Source organism: Bos indicus, chromosome 27 (assembly GCF_029378745.1).
Source record: "Bos indicus isolate NIAB-ARS_2022 breed Sahiwal x Tharparkar chromosome 27, NIAB-ARS_B.indTharparkar_mat_pri_1.0, whole genome shotgun sequence".
In the NCBI taxonomy this organism is placed as follows: domain Eukaryota; kingdom Metazoa; phylum Chordata; class Mammalia; order Artiodactyla; family Bovidae; genus Bos; species Bos indicus.
Genome location: NC_091786.1, coordinates 34,748,813 through 34,765,633, shown reverse-complemented (window position 1 = coordinate 34,765,633; position 16,821 = coordinate 34,748,813). Strand labels below are relative to the sequence as shown.

At 38.7% G+C, this 16,821-nt stretch overlaps 1 protein-coding gene across 7 annotated transcripts in view; it reads left to right on the top strand.

Annotated features, from left to right (window-relative positions):
* Positions 1 to 16,821, top strand: part of LOC109553366 (A disintegrin and metallopeptidase domain 3-like) — a 113,685-nt gene that overhangs the window by 90,591 nt on the left and 6,273 nt on the right. For 5 of the 7 annotated variants that reach the window (XM_019953337.2, XM_070781465.1, XM_070781462.1 and 2 more), the window contains 4 exons: positions 4,439 to 4,525; positions 6,647 to 6,770; positions 9,805 to 9,967; positions 16,615 to 16,659. In XM_019953337.2, coding sequence (XP_019808896.2) covers positions 4,439 to 4,525; positions 6,647 to 6,770; positions 9,805 to 9,967; positions 16,615 to 16,659 — 419 coding nt within the window. Of the gene's footprint in view, positions 1 to 4,438; positions 4,526 to 6,646; positions 6,771 to 9,804; positions 9,968 to 16,614; positions 16,660 to 16,821 lie in introns of those variants that run through there. The other 2 variants (XM_070781461.1, XM_070781466.1) reach the window with 2 other exon arrangements.

The following is a 16,821-nucleotide window of genomic DNA, read 5'->3' as shown; positions in this document are numbered from 1 at the left end:
TTTCTGTGTATTCTTGCCACCTCTTCTTATATCTTCTGCTTCTGTTAGGTCCATACCATTTCTGTGCTTTATCGAGCCCATCTTTGCGTGAAATGTTCCCTTGGTATCTCTAATTTTCTTGAAGAGATCTCTAGTCTTTCCCATTCTGTTGTTTTCCTCTATCTCTTTGTGTTGATCGCTGAGGAAGGCTTTCTTCTCTCTCCTTGCTATTCTTTGGAACTCTGCATTCAGATGCTTATATCTTTCCTTTTCTCCTTTGCTTTTTGCTTCTCTTCTTTTCACAGCTATTTTTAAGGCCTCCCCAGACAGCCATTTTGCTTTTTTGCATTTCTTTTCCATGGGGATGGTCTCTGTCTCCTATACAATGTCACAAACTTCTGTCCATAGTTCATCAGGCACTCTATCTGATCTAGGCCCTTAAATCTCTTTCTCACTTCCACTGTATAATCATAAGGGATTTGATTTAGGTCATACCTGAATGGTCTAGTGGTTTTCCTTACTTTCTTCAATTTAAGTCTGAATTTAGTAATAAGGAGTACATGATCTGAGGCACAGTCAGCTCCTGGTCTTGTTTTTGTTGACTGTATAGAGCTTCTCCATCTTTGGCTGCAAAGAATATAATCAATCTGATTTCGGTGTTGAGCATCTGGTAATGTCCATGTCTAGAGTCTTCTCTTGTGTTGTTGGAAGAGGGTGTTTGTTATGACCAGTGCATTTTCTTGGCAAAACTCTATCAGTCTTTGCCATGCTTCATTCCATATTCCAAGGCCAAATTTGCCTGTTACTCCAGGTGTTTCTTGACTTCCTACTTTTGCATTCCAGTCCCCTATAATGAAAAGGACATCTTTTTTGGGTGTTAGTTCTAAAAGGTCTTGTAGGTCTTCATAGAACCGTTCAACTTCTGCTTCTTCAGCGTTACTGGTTGGGGCATAGACTTGGATTACTGTGATATTGAATGGTTCGCCTTGGAAATGAACAGAGATCATTCTGTCATTTTTGAGATTGCATCTAAGTACTGCATTTCGGACTCTTTTGTTGACCATGATGGCTACTCCATTTCTTCTGAGGGATTCCTGCCCACAGTAGTAGATATAATGGTCATCTGAGTTAAATTTACCTATTCCAGTCCATTTTAGTTCACTGATTCCTAGAATTTCGACATTCACTCTTGCCATCTCTTGTTTGACCACTTCCAATTTGCCTTGATTCATGGACCTGACATTCCAGGTTCCTATGCAATATTGCTCTATACAGCATCGGACCTTGCTTCTATCACCAGTCACATCCACAGCTGGGTATTGTTTTTGCTTTGGCTCCATCCCTTCATTCTTTCTGGAGTTATTTCTCCACTGACCTCCAGTAGCATATTGGGCACCTACTGACCTGGGGAATTCCTCTTTCAGTATCCTATCATTTTGCCTTTCCATACTGTTCATGGGGTTCTCAAGGCAAGAATACTGAAGTGGTTTGCCATTCCCTTCTCCAGTGGACCACATTCTGTCAGACCTCTCCACCATGACCCGCCCGTCTTGGGTGCCCCACGGGCATGGCTTGGTTTCATTGAATTAGATAAGGCTGTGGTCCTCGTGTGATTAGATTGACTAGGTTTATGTGAGTATGGTTTCAGTGTGTCTGCCCTCTGATGCCCCCTTGCAACACCTACTGTCTTACCTGGGTTTCTCTTACCTTGGGCATGGGGTATCTCTTCATGGCTGCTCCAGCAAAGTGCAGTCATTGCTCCTTACCTTGAAGGAGGGGTATCTCCTCACCACCGCCCTCCCTGACCTTCAACGTGGGATAGCTCCTCTAGGCCCTCCTGCGCCCGCGCAGCCACCACTCCATGGACGTGAGGTTTGTCCTCCCAGCCGCGGCCCCTGGCCTCAGGTGTGGGGTAGCTCCTCCTGGCCACCGCCCCTGACCTCGGACGCGGGGTAGCTCCTCCTGGCCGCGGCTCCTGACCTCAGACGTGGGGTAGCTCCTCCCGGTCGTTCCTGAGCCATCGCAGCCTGGCACTTTCACCCACTGCCCCTGACCTCGGACGTGGGGTAACTCCTCCTGGCCACTGCCCTTCCGGCATGGGGTCCTCCAGGCTTCTGCCCCTGACCTCGGATGTGGGGTAGCTCTTCTCGGCTGCGATTCAGTGCGCCGGTCGCAGCCACCTGCGCTTTTCTTCTAATATATAGCCAGTTGGTCAGAAGGATAAAGACATGAATCTGGTGTCTGAAAGGGGAAGAGTCTTGTCGGACTGAGCCTTTTAACTTGTGGAATTTGATTCTAACTGCAGATAGATAATGTCAGAATGAGTTGAATTGAATTCTTGGACACTTGGTTGGTATCAGAGTCATAGGTATCAGGTATCATAGTGGGTATACCCCCACTATGTGTGTGTGTATATGTACTTATATATCAGAGGAGGTGATGGCACCCCATTCCAGTACTCTTTCCTGGAAAATCCATGGACAGAGGAGCCTGGTAAGCTGCAGTCCATGGGGTCGCTAAGAGTCAGGCACGACTGAGCGACTTCACTTTCACGCATTGGAGAAGGAAATGGCAACCCACTCCAGTGTTCTTGCCTGGAGAATCCCAGGGATGGAAGAGCCTAGTGGGCTGCCATCTATGGGGTCACACAGAGTCGGACACAACTGAAGCGACTTAGCAGCATATATATGTATATATATATATATGCACATCTATGTGTACCACAATATATATGTACATGTGCACACACATGTACCCCAGTGTGTATATACATGTGTACACACACATATCCCAGTATGCATGTTCATGTGCACACACACACATATCTGAGTATATATGTACCTGTACACACACACACACACGTACCCCAGTATATATGTACATGTGCACACACACATCCCCCAGTGTATATATACACATGTGTAGACACACATATCCCAGTATGCATGTACATGTGCACACACACACATCCCAGTATATATGTACCTGTGCACACACACACACACACACCCCAGTATATATATACATGTGTACACACACATGTCCCAGTATATATGTACCTGTGCACACACACACACACACACACACCCCAGTATATATGTACATGGGCACACACACATACCCCAGTGTATATATACACATGTGTAGACACACATATCCCAGTATGCATGTACATGTGCACACACACACACCCCAGTATATATATACATGTGTACACACACATATCCCAGTATATATGTACCTGGACACACACACGCACAGGACTGAGTGACTGAACTGAACACATCCTACATGACTACTGGAAAAGCCATAGCTTTGACTAGACGGACCTTTGTCCATATATTTACTTGTCAATAGTGATAGAAAATAACGAATGTTTCTAGACTTCATCATCTGTTGGATATTCTCAGATAACTTGAGAAAAGTGGGCAGACAATCTTAGAACATGTCCCCCAGAGTATTCAAATTAAATTAAAATTTTGATAGAGGAATATTAACATGCAGTCTACATCAAAATCAGGTTAAATAAATAACTAAAACACAAATTTGTATTTAGTGAGCATTTGCTATGTCCCAAACTATTTTTGTTCCTTTATGTGTAATAAATTATTTCATCCTTATAACCTATGACTTAGGTATAATTTCTATTTCAAATTCAAAGATAGATAAACTGAGGTATGAAGGAGAACATTGCTTTTGTAAAAGACAAGAGATACTGTTATTAAAGTTAGAAGAATGTAAAAATGACTGGTTGAAGCACTGGTATTGAGCATTGATCAGTGGGCTCTATGATTAAAGTAGTTCTTGCACTGAATACTGGTTCTGTCAGTCAGTGGTGACATGCCCTAAAAAGTGTACATTTAATTCTCATCAAATATAAAATGTGGATAAAAATATCTCTCTCTCAAGGTCTATGTGAGCATATATATAAAAATGCATAGAAAGTGCAAAGGCCCATTTCAAATGCTCATTAAAATTTGGCTTGTTTTGTTTTTATACCAGCTATAATTTTTAGCTTCATAATATCTATGCCTTGTAGAAAAGACATAGAAAAGTTCTATGTTTTCAGGTGTATCAAGAATGTTGTCTACTTTTATTGAGGAGACAAACTAGAGAAAATCTCTATGGCACTTGAGAAGCACTGAATGGACATTTCTTGTATTTTATTTTTAAAATCCTTTTCCACATTAAAATAAAAAACCTCCTGTAACATACCAAATTACAATACTTTAATAATTTTCATTGGCTATTAGTAAACTCACAAGCCTCCTCCTTCAATGGAAGCAATCTCTTATTGTGAAAACTTGATGTTTGACTTCAAGTTTTTTATTAGAATGAGTAGATGTTATGAAATTCAAGTTCATCCTAAGTATATATCATATTGTGTATCTAATTTCTTATAATAAGTACAGTCAATGAATTCCTGACTTTAAAGTTGTTGGTTGTTTCATCATTTTAGTTTTGTGACAATGGAGCTTGCAGGGCAATCCATCAATATACACAGTATCAGGATTGTGACCCACTTACCAAATGCAAAGGACATGGGGTATGTAATTGTTACTCTATTTTATGTATAGTTTTAAAATACATATCATAACATCCCACAAGATAATAATAAGCTTCAGATTAATGGATGTGGAAATTTCTTTGGAGAATTTCAGTTAAATGTAGAAACCAAATTTCATTATTTATACATGTGTGCATGTTCTAGGTATTCTATCAGATAACTGCACACTTCATGAGCTAAAAACTTTTAAACTTTGTACAAAATTGCAATATGAAACATAAGCTATTACAATGTTGGATAGAGACTGCATACTTTTGGAAATAGATATATTTAGTGTTACATGTATATCAGTTCAGTTCAGATCAGTCACTCAGTCATGTCCGACTCTTTGTGACCCCATGCATCGCAGCACGCCAGGCCTCCCTGTCCATCACCAACTCCTGGAGTTCACTCAAACTCATGCCCATCGAGTCAGTGATGCCATCCAACCATCTCATCCTCTGTCATCCCCTTCTCCTCCTGCCCCCAATCCCTCCCGGCATCAGAGTCTTTTCCAATGAGTCAACTCTTTGCATGAGGTGGCCAAAGTACTGGAGTTTCAGCTTTAGCATCAGTCCTTCCAAAGAAATCCCAGGGCGATCGCCTTCAGAATGGACTGGTTGGATCTCCTTGCAGTCCAAGGGACTCTCAAGAGTCTTCTCCAACACCACAGTTCAAAAGCATCAATCCTTCGGCACTCAGCTTTCTTGACAGTCCAACTCTCACATCCATACATGACCACTGGAAAAACCATAGCCTTGACTAGACGAACCTTTGTTGGCAAAGTAATGTCTCTGCTTTTCAATATGCTATCTAGGTTGGTCATAACTTTTCTTCCAAGGAGTAAGCGTCTTTTAATTTCATGGCTGCAGTCACCAACTGCAGTGATTTTGGAGCCCCAAAAAATAAAGTCTGACACTGTTTCCCCATCTATTTCCCATGAAATGATGGGACCAGATGCCATGATCTTCGTTTTCTGAATGTTGAGTTTTAAGCCAACTTTTTACTCTCCTCTTTCACTTTCATCAAGAGGCTTTTTAGTTCCTCTTCACTTTCTGCCATAAAGGTGTGTCATCTGCATATCTGAGGTTATTGATAGTTAGTATCTCCCATTATCTTGATGCTTCATATTTTCTATAGTAACCCTGGAAAAATTGACCTGTGTGTCTTGTATCAAAATTTACTTCCTATTTACACATCCTGTTTAATTTCAATTTAATTTTGCCTGAATTTATCCCTAGATTCCTTATCTGCTTCTGACCCATCTTTTGATTTATCCATAAAATCATATTTATAAATATATTCTAGCCTTCCTGTGCTGTGCTGCGCTTAGTCGCCATCATGTCCGACTCTTTGCGACCCCATGGATCATAGCCTGCCAGGCTCCTCTGTCCTTGGGGCTTATCCAGGCAAAAATACTGGAGTGAGTTGCCATGCCCTCCTCCAGGGCATCTTCCCAACCCAGGGATTGAACCCAGGTCTGCCGTGTTGCAGGCTGAATTCTTTACTGTCTCAGCTACCAGGGAAGCCCAAGAATATTGGAGTGGGTAGCCTATCCCTTCTCCAGGGGATCCTCCCAACCCAAAAATTGAACCAGGATCTCCTGCATTGCAGGTGGATTCTTTACCAGCTGAGCTACCAGGGAAGCCGCCTAGCCTTCCTATTTTCTAGCAAAATCAATTTTTCTTACTGTACCTGAATAAGTAAGCTCCACCCTTTAGTTTTCTCCCCGTGTTTCATAAAAGTTGACTCTTACAACAGTTTTATAAATATCTGGCACAATTCATAATAAATTTCAACTCCTGCTATAATTTTTAGCTTTATAATTTCTATGCCTTTTTAAAAGAGACAGTTCTATATTTTCAGGTGTATCAAGAATGTTGTCTACTTTTATTGAAGAGATAAATTAGAGAAACCCTCTGCAACATTTAAAAAGCATTGAATGGACATTTCTTGCATTGCATTTTATCTTTATACTTATTTTCCACATTAAAGTAAAAACAGCCTGTAACATACCAAATTGCATTACTTTAATCATTTGCTTTGGCTCACAATCAATACTAATCCACTTAAATTTTATATGACATATAAAATGGTCTTCTTTTTTTGGTTTCATTCCAGATTTGCAATACTCGCTTACATTGTCACTGTGATGTTGGATATGTGCCCCCAGATTGTGAGGAAATAGCCTTATCACCAGGAGGAAGTATCGATGATGGATTTTGGAATTTAGAAATTGATGAATGTTAGTAATTAAATCACTGCTCCAACAGAGCCTTCTGTATCCTTAAAGCCCCACTGTCTATGTGGCTATTAAGCACTGGACATATGGAGAATGCAATTAAGGAACTAACATTTTCACTTTATTTTACCTAATTAAATGTAAACTGTCACTTTGTAGTGCTATTATAAATAGCACAGCTATAGATTATGTTGTCAATCAAAATTTTGTATGTGCTTTTTTAATTCAAATCTAGCCATGAACATTTTAATGTGTCATCTTAATTTTAACCATGGTTTCCCAAATTTTTTGATTTATACAGCAGTTTTCTAGATTTGTTGCTGTTCAGTCACTAAGTCACATTTGACTCTTAGGCGATCCCATGAACTGCATCACTGCCAGGCTTCCCTGTCCTTCACTATCTCCTAGAGTTTGCTCACATTCATGTCCACTGAGTCAGTAATCCAACCATCTCATCTTTTGTCTCCCCCTTCTCCTTTTGCCTTCAATCTTTCCCAGCTTGAGTCAGACATCCAACCATCTCATCTTTTGTCTCCCCCTTCTCCTTTTGCCTTCAATGTTTCCCAGCTTGAGTAGGCTCTTCACATCAGGTGGCCAAAGTATTGAAACTTCAGCATCAGTCCTTCCAGTGAATATTCAGGGTTGATTTCCTTTAGGATTGACTGGTTTGATCTCCTTGCTGTACAAGGGACTCTCAAGAGTCTCCTCCAGCACCACAACTCGAAAGCATCAATTCTTCAGCACTCAGCCATCTTTATGGTCCAACTCTCATATCCGTACATGACAACTGGAAAAACAATTGTCTTGACTAGATGTACCTTTGTCAGCAAATTGATGTCTCTGCTTTTTATTTTTTTTTTTAGCTTTTTTAAAAAATTTTTTAACTTTACAATATTGTATTGGTTTTGCCACATATCAACATGAATCTGCCACAGGTATACACGTGTTCCCCATCCTGAACCCTCCTCCTTCTTCCCTCCCCATACCATCCCTCTGGGTCGTCCCAGTGCACCAGCCCCAAGCATTCAGTATCATGCATCGAACCTGGACTGGCAACTCGCTTCATATATGATATTATACATGTTTCAATGCCATTCTCCCAAATCATCCCACCCTCTCCCTGCTGTCTCTGCTTTTTAATACCCTGTCTAGGTGTGTCATAACTTTCCTTTCAAGGATCAAGTACCTTTTAATTTCATGGCTGCCTTTACCATCCCCAGTGATTTTGGAGCCCAAAGAAAGAAAATCTGACACTGCTACCACTTTTTCCCCTTCTGTTTGGCATGAAGTGATAGGACCAGATGCCATGATCTTTGTTTTCTGAGTGTTATGCTTTAAGCCAGTTTTTTCACTCTCCTCTTTCACTCTCATCAAGAGGCTCTTTAGTTCCTCTTCACTTTCTGCTGTTGGAGTGGTATCATCTGCATAGGTGAGCTTGTTGATATTTCTCCCAGCGAAAGAGATTCTTGATTCCAACTTGTGATTCATCCAGCCCAGCATTTTGCATGATGTACTCTGCATATACGTTAAAAGTTGTTTTTTGTTTGTTTGTTTGTTTTAATGTTGCAAGGTATTTAAAATGTCTTGCTACATATGGGAAAATAAAATTTGGATTCATATACAAAAGTTTTTGAAAACCAGATGCTTTTTAATTTATTTTTTAATTGGAGTATAATTGCTTTCCAATGTTGTGTTAGTTTCTGCTGTACAACAATATGAGTCAGCTATAAGTATACATATATCCCTTCCCTCTTGAGCTTCCCTCTCATCTCCACCCCTGTAGGTCATCACAGAGGCCCGAGCTGAGCTCTCTGTGATATACAGCAGCTTGGTAAATTACTTTGAATCAACATATAATTGGACTGTACCTGTGTTTCAGTGGCACAGATTCTCTTGTCATCTTGAGAGGGCATTAAATTTGTTTACACTTAATATCATGAGGTAGTGCATAGGCAAAGAATCTACCTGCCAATGCAGGAGATGCAAGAGATCTGGGTTCAATCCATGAGAGGGGAAGATCCACTGAGAAGGGAATGGCAACCCACTCCAGTATTCTTGCCTGAAAAATTCAATGGACAAAAGAACCTGGCAGGCTACAGTCCATGGGGTCACAAAGATTTAGACAATTGAGTATGTCCACGAATATACACAATATCATCATAATTGGTTTGGTGGTAATTCTGATTGCTTGATTTATATTTTTTTAATTTTAATTTTCTGGTTTATTCCTTTTGATTATTTGGACCAATAGATTTACTTTTCTAGTTTTATCCAATATCTTTGTAACACCAAGAGGAATATCAACTTTTTAAATTAATGCAATCAAAATTAAAACAATATCACTTTATATCATTTGTTATGTAAATTTAACCTCACCTACTATTACTGTTTCTTTTTAATTAGCCTCAGTTCTATCTGTAATTTTCACTAAATAATTTTTAAAACAATTCTTTTTTTTTTGGTCTTAAATACTAGTCTTTATTTTTACACAAAGCAGTGTAAAATGAGGCCATTCCCCAAAGGGTGACTTGGAACTAAAAAATCCACACTGAGAGCGAGAGTGTTAGTGTTAGTTGCTAAGTCGTGTCTGACTTTTTGCAACCCCATAGAGCCTGCCAGGCTCCTGTGTCCATGAGATTTCCCAGGCAAGAATATTGGAGTGGGTAGCCATTCCTTTCTCCCAGGGAGCTTTTTTTTTTTTTTTGCTCCTTTTTTTAAATAGAGGAATCTGTTAGATCTGTTAGGTAATATCAACCTAATATATTCTAAGTAGCAGTGCAGTATGATAGGAATATGATAGTATGATAGAATGAAATACATTAGAATGTAACACATAAACATTAAATATACATATAAAGATTAAATTATATATATTTAAAAGAAATATTTTGGGGTATAGTCACAGAAGTTTGGAAAGCTCTTTTAAGTTTGAATTTATTTATTCTATGATTATATTATTTGAATTCCAAATTTTTATAATTCAAATTACTGAAATGTATCATTTTTTAAAAGTTAAAAGATATTGTTATGTCTTCAGCTAAAACTGCATACTTGATAAAACGACGTCGTGCCTCTCAAAAAAATAACCTGATGATCAGTTTCTACGTACTCTTACCTTTCTTCATTTTAACTGCTATCATTGCTCTTAAATGGAATAAAATGAAGATATTTTGGAACAAAGAGGGAACAATAAGTGGGGGGTAAGTAAACACATTGCTTTTTATATTTAATATTTGAAAGGCTTTATGAGAAAATTCAAATGTTATTCAGAATATTATAAATAGGGACTCGTATGGATTGGCTTAATGCTTGTGTTTGTGTGTGTGTGTGTGTGTGTGTGTGTGTGTTCTTAGTCTCTCAGTCGTGTCAGATTCTTTGTGAATCCATTGACTGTAGCCCGCCAGGCTCCTCTTTCCATGGGGATTCTCCTGGCAGGAATACTGGAGTGATTTGCCATGCCGTCCTCCAGGGGATCTTCCCAACCCAGCGAATTGAACAGGCATCTCCAGCACCAAGGGCTTCCCTTGTGACTCAGCTTGTAAAGAATCTGCCTGCAATGCTGGAGACCTGGATTTGATCCCTGGGTTGGGAAGACTCCCTGGAGAAGGGAAAGGCTACCCACGCTAGTACTCTGGCCTGGAAAATTCCATGAACTCTCTCAAAGAGTCGGACATGACTGAGCGACTTTCACTTTCACTCCTGCACTGCAGGCAGATTCTTTACCATTTGAGCCACCAAATGGTGGCTTATAAGTCACTGATAATGCTTATAATTCTACCAAATGTTTACAAATATACCAGATTTTTTTTTTATAACTTTAGGCACGTGGGTATCCTTCATGCCCATATAGGCCCAGGAACAACTGAATTTACTCAGTTAATTCTCAGTATCTTTCTAGTAGAAAGTCATGTTGGCTATAATTGCTTTAGACGGTTCTGTATACTTCCTAAACAACCCCATTTTCCTTGTCTTGACATTTGGTGGTGCCAAGAAGCCAGAATATACTGGAAGGTAAAAGAGTTCCAGAAAAACATCTATTTCTGCTTTACTGACTATGCCAAAGCCTTTGACTGTATGGATCACAATAAACTGTGGAAAATTCTGAAAGAGATGGGAATACCAAGACCACCTGACCTACCTCTTGAGAAACCTGTATGCAAGTCAGGAAGCAACAGTTAGAACTGGACATGGAACAACAGACTGATTCCTAATAGGAATAGGAGTACATCAAGGTTGTATATTGTCACCCTCCTTATTTAACTTATATGCAGAGTACATCATGAGAAATGCTGGGCTGGAGGAAGCACAAGCTGGAATCAAGATTGCCGGGAGAAATATCCAAAACCTCAGTTATGCAGAGGACACCATCCTTATGGCAGAAAGTGAGAAAGAACTAAAGAGCCTCTTGATAAGAGTGAAAGAGGAGAGTGAAAAAGTTGGCTTAAAGCTCAACATTCAGAAAATGAAGATCATGGCATCTGGTCCCATCACTTCATGGGAAATAGATGGGGAAACAGTGGCTGACTTTATTTTGGGGGGGCAGGGGCAGAGGCACTCCAAAATCACTGCAGATGGTGATTGCAGCCATGAAATTAAAAGACGCTTACTTCTTGGAAGGAACGTTATGTATGACCAAGCTAGACAGCATATTGAAAAGCAGAGACATTACTTTGTCAACAAAGGTCCATCTAGTCAAGGCCATGATTTTTCCAGTAGTCATGTATGGATATGAGAGTTGGACTATAACAAAAGCTGAGCACCAAAGAATTGATGCTTTTGAACTGTGGTGTCGGAGAAGACTCTTGAGAGTTCCTTGGACTGCAAGGAGATCCAATCAGTCCATCCTAAAGGAGATCAGTCCTGGGTGTTCATTGGAAGGACTGATGTTGAAGCTGAAACTCCAATACCCTGGCCACTTAATGTGAAGAGCTAACTCATTTGAAAAGACCTTGATGCTGGGAAAGACTGGGGGCAGGAGGAGAAGGGGACAACAGGGGATGGGATGGTTGGATGGCATCACCAACTCAATGGACATGAGTTTGAGTAAACCCTGGGAATTGATGATGGACAGGGAGGACTGGCGTGCTGCAGTTCATGGGGTCACAAAGATTCTGACACAACTGAGTGGCTGGACTGAACTGAATGATGAATAGAGACGGGGCAGCACAGAATATGGGGCCAGAGACAATAAACAGAGATGGGTCAGCATAGAATATATGGGGCCAGTGATGTGAATTGGAATTGGTGATGGACAGGGAAGCCTGGCGTGCTATAGTCCATGGGGTTGCAAAGATTCGGACATGACTGAGCAGCTGAACTAAACTGAATGATGATGAGTAGAGATGGGGCAGTATAGAATATGGGGAAGGTGAGAAAATGTAAGATCACAAAGAGCGAGGGAAAGCACATATGAAGGACATGGCCTATGTTACACGAAATTAATATTGCTCCTGTGTTTCTGAAATTAGAGTTAAGGTACTTGCTCAGTTTTTCATTTTTTTAGAATGGAATTTAATTACTTCTTTTTTTAAAATGAGGTATAATCACCTTATATATTAGTTTCATGTGTATCATACTTTGTATATAATGTAAAATGATCATAGTCTAGTTAACATTTGTTACATAGTTGCAAATTTTTTGTTTTCCTCCTGATGAGGTCTTTTAAGATCTACTCTTTTAGAAAGTTTCATATATGCCGTTAGTTATTGTTGACTATAGTCAGCATGCTGTCCATTACATCCCCATGACATTTATTTTTTTGTATAGAAGTTGTACCTTTTGAACTTACTTACCCGTTTTTCTCATCACCAGTCCAACGCATTACCTATGGCAACCACCAATTTGTTCTCTGTATCTATGAGGTTTTTGTTTGTTTGTTTTGGTTTTTTCGATCTACATATAAATGGGATCATACATTGTCTTTCTCTGTCTGACCTTATTTCACATTCATACAGCTTTTTCTTTACTGTAGCACAAATATTGTTCACAATTTGCTTAGTAAATATTTAGGAAGATGAGAATGCAGAAGTAAGTGTAAAGATTGGGTCTCGTTTCTTCATTGTAAAGTAAATCATTTTTGTTTCTCATATGTTTATCAGAGATAAAATGATATAAAATTTCTATCAGCACCTCTGCTTACCAAGTAAGTTAATCTTAGTTATGAACAAGTTAGCAGCAACCAGTAAATTCAAGGCAGTATTCTGCATGATTCATATGGACATTTATATAATCATTCAATTGTTATAAATTGATTTAATTGAATGATATTTGGCATAAGTCTTCCTGGGCTCTTATTTAAGACACGTTCAAAAAATCTGAATAGTTGCAAAGCTGAAACTGACTTCTGGAAGAAATGGTATACTTAGATATCACTGACCATAAATAACAAAATCTGCCTAAGTTTTAAGAGCATCAGTCAATTGTTTCAGGGCTACAAGGGCAAGAAATGATGTAGAGCTGAAACACAAAAGGGTAGTAAGGAACTGGATGGTTGTGAACTTGGTCATTCTCTCCATCACCCAAAGGCTTTTATGATTGACATAATCTCTTTTTGTCTATGTTCATTCTTTCCAAAAGAACTGTTCTGCTTACAGATGGCCCAGAGTACCTCTCTCAACCATTCTAGTTTCATTTTCAAGTAAAAATCCTAAAAATCTCTCAAAACCAGCATCTGTTAGTTAAGAGACATCAACAGACAGAAAGAAATAGCTGTGCAAGTGTATATAGTTTCAACAAGTGTCCTTTCAGAATTTATAATCCCAAATTGGATGTTCAAACCTGATTTTTACCATCTGTAGCCAAAGAACTGTAGCCATTACAAGGAAACTTTACACCATAATATTACTCTTCAACAAGAACTGAGTGTGTATAGGAGCCAAAGGCAAAATGGAGGCTGTCTGAATACCACAAAGTGTAAACAGACATAAGTGAAAGAGAGGCCTCATTAAGGAGCTCATTAACAGAAGTGAGATAACTATTCACATAGTTATTTGATAGAAATAATCGAAGCCATGATAATTTAAGAATTCATGTGTAAATTGTCTTTAACTTTGGAGGAGCATTATCATAGATATTTTAATATTTCATCCTGTCTTCCATGTAGATAACATAGAGAAAAGTAATAGATGGATTTAAGTTTGAAATTTTTAAAATGCTTAACATATTTAGTTTTTAACTTTTTATTTTATGTTGAAGTATAGCAGATTAACAATGTTGTAATAGTTTCAGCTAGACAGCAAAGGGACTCGGCGGTACATATGCATGTATACTCCCCCAAACTTCCCTCCCATCCAGGCTGCCACATAACATTGAGCAGAGCTCAATATGCTATACAGTAGGACCTAATTGGTTATCCATATAAAATATAGCCGTGTGTACATATCCATCCCAAACTCACTGTCTAGGCTTTCCCCTCATCCTTACCCCCTGGAAACCATAAGTTCACTCTCTAAGTCTGTAAGTCTGTTTCTGTTTGTAAACAAGTTCATTTAGATACTGAACTTAAAGGATGTCATACAATATTTTTCCTTCTCTGTCTGACTTACTTCACATAATATGACAATCTCTAGGTCCATCCAAAATGCAGCAAATTGCTTTATTTCTTTCTTTTTGATGGCTGAGTAAAATATTCCATTGTATATATCTGTTGATGGATATTTAGGTTGTATCCATATCTTTGTTGTTATAAATAGTGCTACAAAAAAAAAATCTGCAAATCAATCAGTGTGATGTACCACATTAACAAAGTGAAGAATAAAAGCCATATGCTCATCTCAATATATGCCACAAAAGCTTTTGACAAATTCAACACCATTTATGATAAAAATTCTCCAGAAAGTGGGGATAGAGGGAACATATCTCAAAATAATAAAGGCCATATATGACAAACCTACAGCTAACATCATACTCAATGGTTAAAAGCTGAAAGCCTTTTCTCTTAAGATCAGGAAGAAGACAAGGATGTCCACTGTCACCACTTTTATTCAACAGCTTTGGAAGTTCTAGCTGTGGCAATCAGAGAAGAAACAGAAATAAAGGGAATCCTAATTGGAAAGCAAGAAGTTAAACTGTCACTGTTTGCAGATGACCTGATACTCTACATAGATCTTAAAGATGCCACCAGAAAACTAGTAGAGTTCATCAATGAATTTGTTAAAGTTGCAAGTTATAAAATTAATACACAGAAATCTCTTGCATTTATAAGATCAGAAAGAAAAATTCAAGAAGCAATTTCATTTACTATCACATCACAAAAATAAAATACCTAAGAATAAACCTATGTAAGGAGACAAATGACCTGTACTTAAACTATAAAATTGAACAAAAGAGAAACAGATGTAAAGACATACGATGTTTATGAATTGGAAAAGTCAATATTGTCAAAATGAATATACTACCTAAGGCTGGAATCAAGATTGCTGGGAGAAATATCAATAACCTCAGATATGCAGATGACACCACCCTTATGGCACAAAGTGAAGAGGAACTCAAAAGCCTCTTGATGAAAGTGAAAGTGGAGAGTGAAAAAGTTGGCTTAAAGCTCAACATTCAGAAAACTAAGATCATGGCATCCGGTCCCATCACTTCATGGGAAATAGATGGGGAAACAGTGTCAGACTTTATCTGAGACTCCAAAATCACTGCAGATGGTGACTGCAGCCATGAAATTAAAAGACGCTTACTCCTTGGAAGGAAAGTTATGACCAACCTAGACAGCATATTCAAAAGCAGAGACATTACTTTGCCAACAAAGGTCCGTCTAGTCAAGGCTATGGTTTTTCTTGTGGTCATGTACGGATGTGGGAGTTGGACTGTGAAGAAGGCTGAGCACTGAAGAATTGATGCTTTTGAACTGTGGTGTTGGAGAAGACTCTTGAGAGTCCCTTGGACTGCAAAGAGATCCAACCAGTCCATTCTTAAGGAGATCAGCCCTGGGATTTCTTTGGAGGGAATGATGCTGAAGCTGAAACTCCAGTACTTTGGCCACCTCATGCAAAGAGCTGACTCATTGGAAATGACTCTGATGCTGGGAGGGATTGGGGGCAGGAGGAGAAGGGGATGACAGAGGATGAGACGGCTGGATGGTATCACTGACTCGATGGACTTGAGTCTGAGTGAACTCTGGGAGTTTGTGATGGACAGGGAGGCCTGGCGTGCTGCGATTCATGGGGTGGCAAAGAGTCGGACACGACTGAGCGACTGAACTAAACTGAAGGCAATCTATAGATTCTGTACAATCTCTATCAAATTTTCTGTGGCATTTTTCACAGAGCTAGAACAAGAAAACCTTAAAATTTGTATGGAGACACAAAGACCCCAAATAGCCAAAGCAATCTTGAGAAAGAAAAATGGAGCTGGAGAAATCAGCCTTCCTGACTTCAGATTATACTACAAAGCTATAGTCAGCAAAACAGTATGGTACTGGCACAAAAACAGAAATACAGATCAGTGGAACAGGATACAAAGCCTTGAAATAAACCCATGCACCTATGGTCAAGTAATCTACAACAAAAGAAGCAAGAATATACAATGGAGAAAAGACAGTCTCTTCAACTAATGGTGCTAGGAGAACTGGGAAGCTGCAAGTAAAAAAGAAAAAAAAAAAAGAATTTAGATAATTATTTAAATCATCCACAAAAATGAATTTAACATATTTAAAAGTTAGGCTACCATTGGTAAATATACCCCAGTAGGATATATGATCCCTGAATGGGATATAGGATGAAAAGTGGATATTGGTACATATTAACTGAGTAATTAGTAAAAGTCTAGCTGTTTTTGTCTTCTTGAGTTCATTTAAGATTACAGTGTTTCCAAACCTTAAAACAATTCTATTTCTTTCATACAGATCTCCATCAGAAATCAGCAATAGTAACAGCAGTCAGTCTAACAGGTAAAGGTGAAGTAAAATAATCAAATTATTGACAAAATGATATAATTCATTAAATATTTTTTAAATATATTTAACAGTACTTCAGTATAGGAAATGTATTATTTCCATTTATTGTTTTCAATTATTTTATCATTTTGATATATAGTCATTACTATCATATAC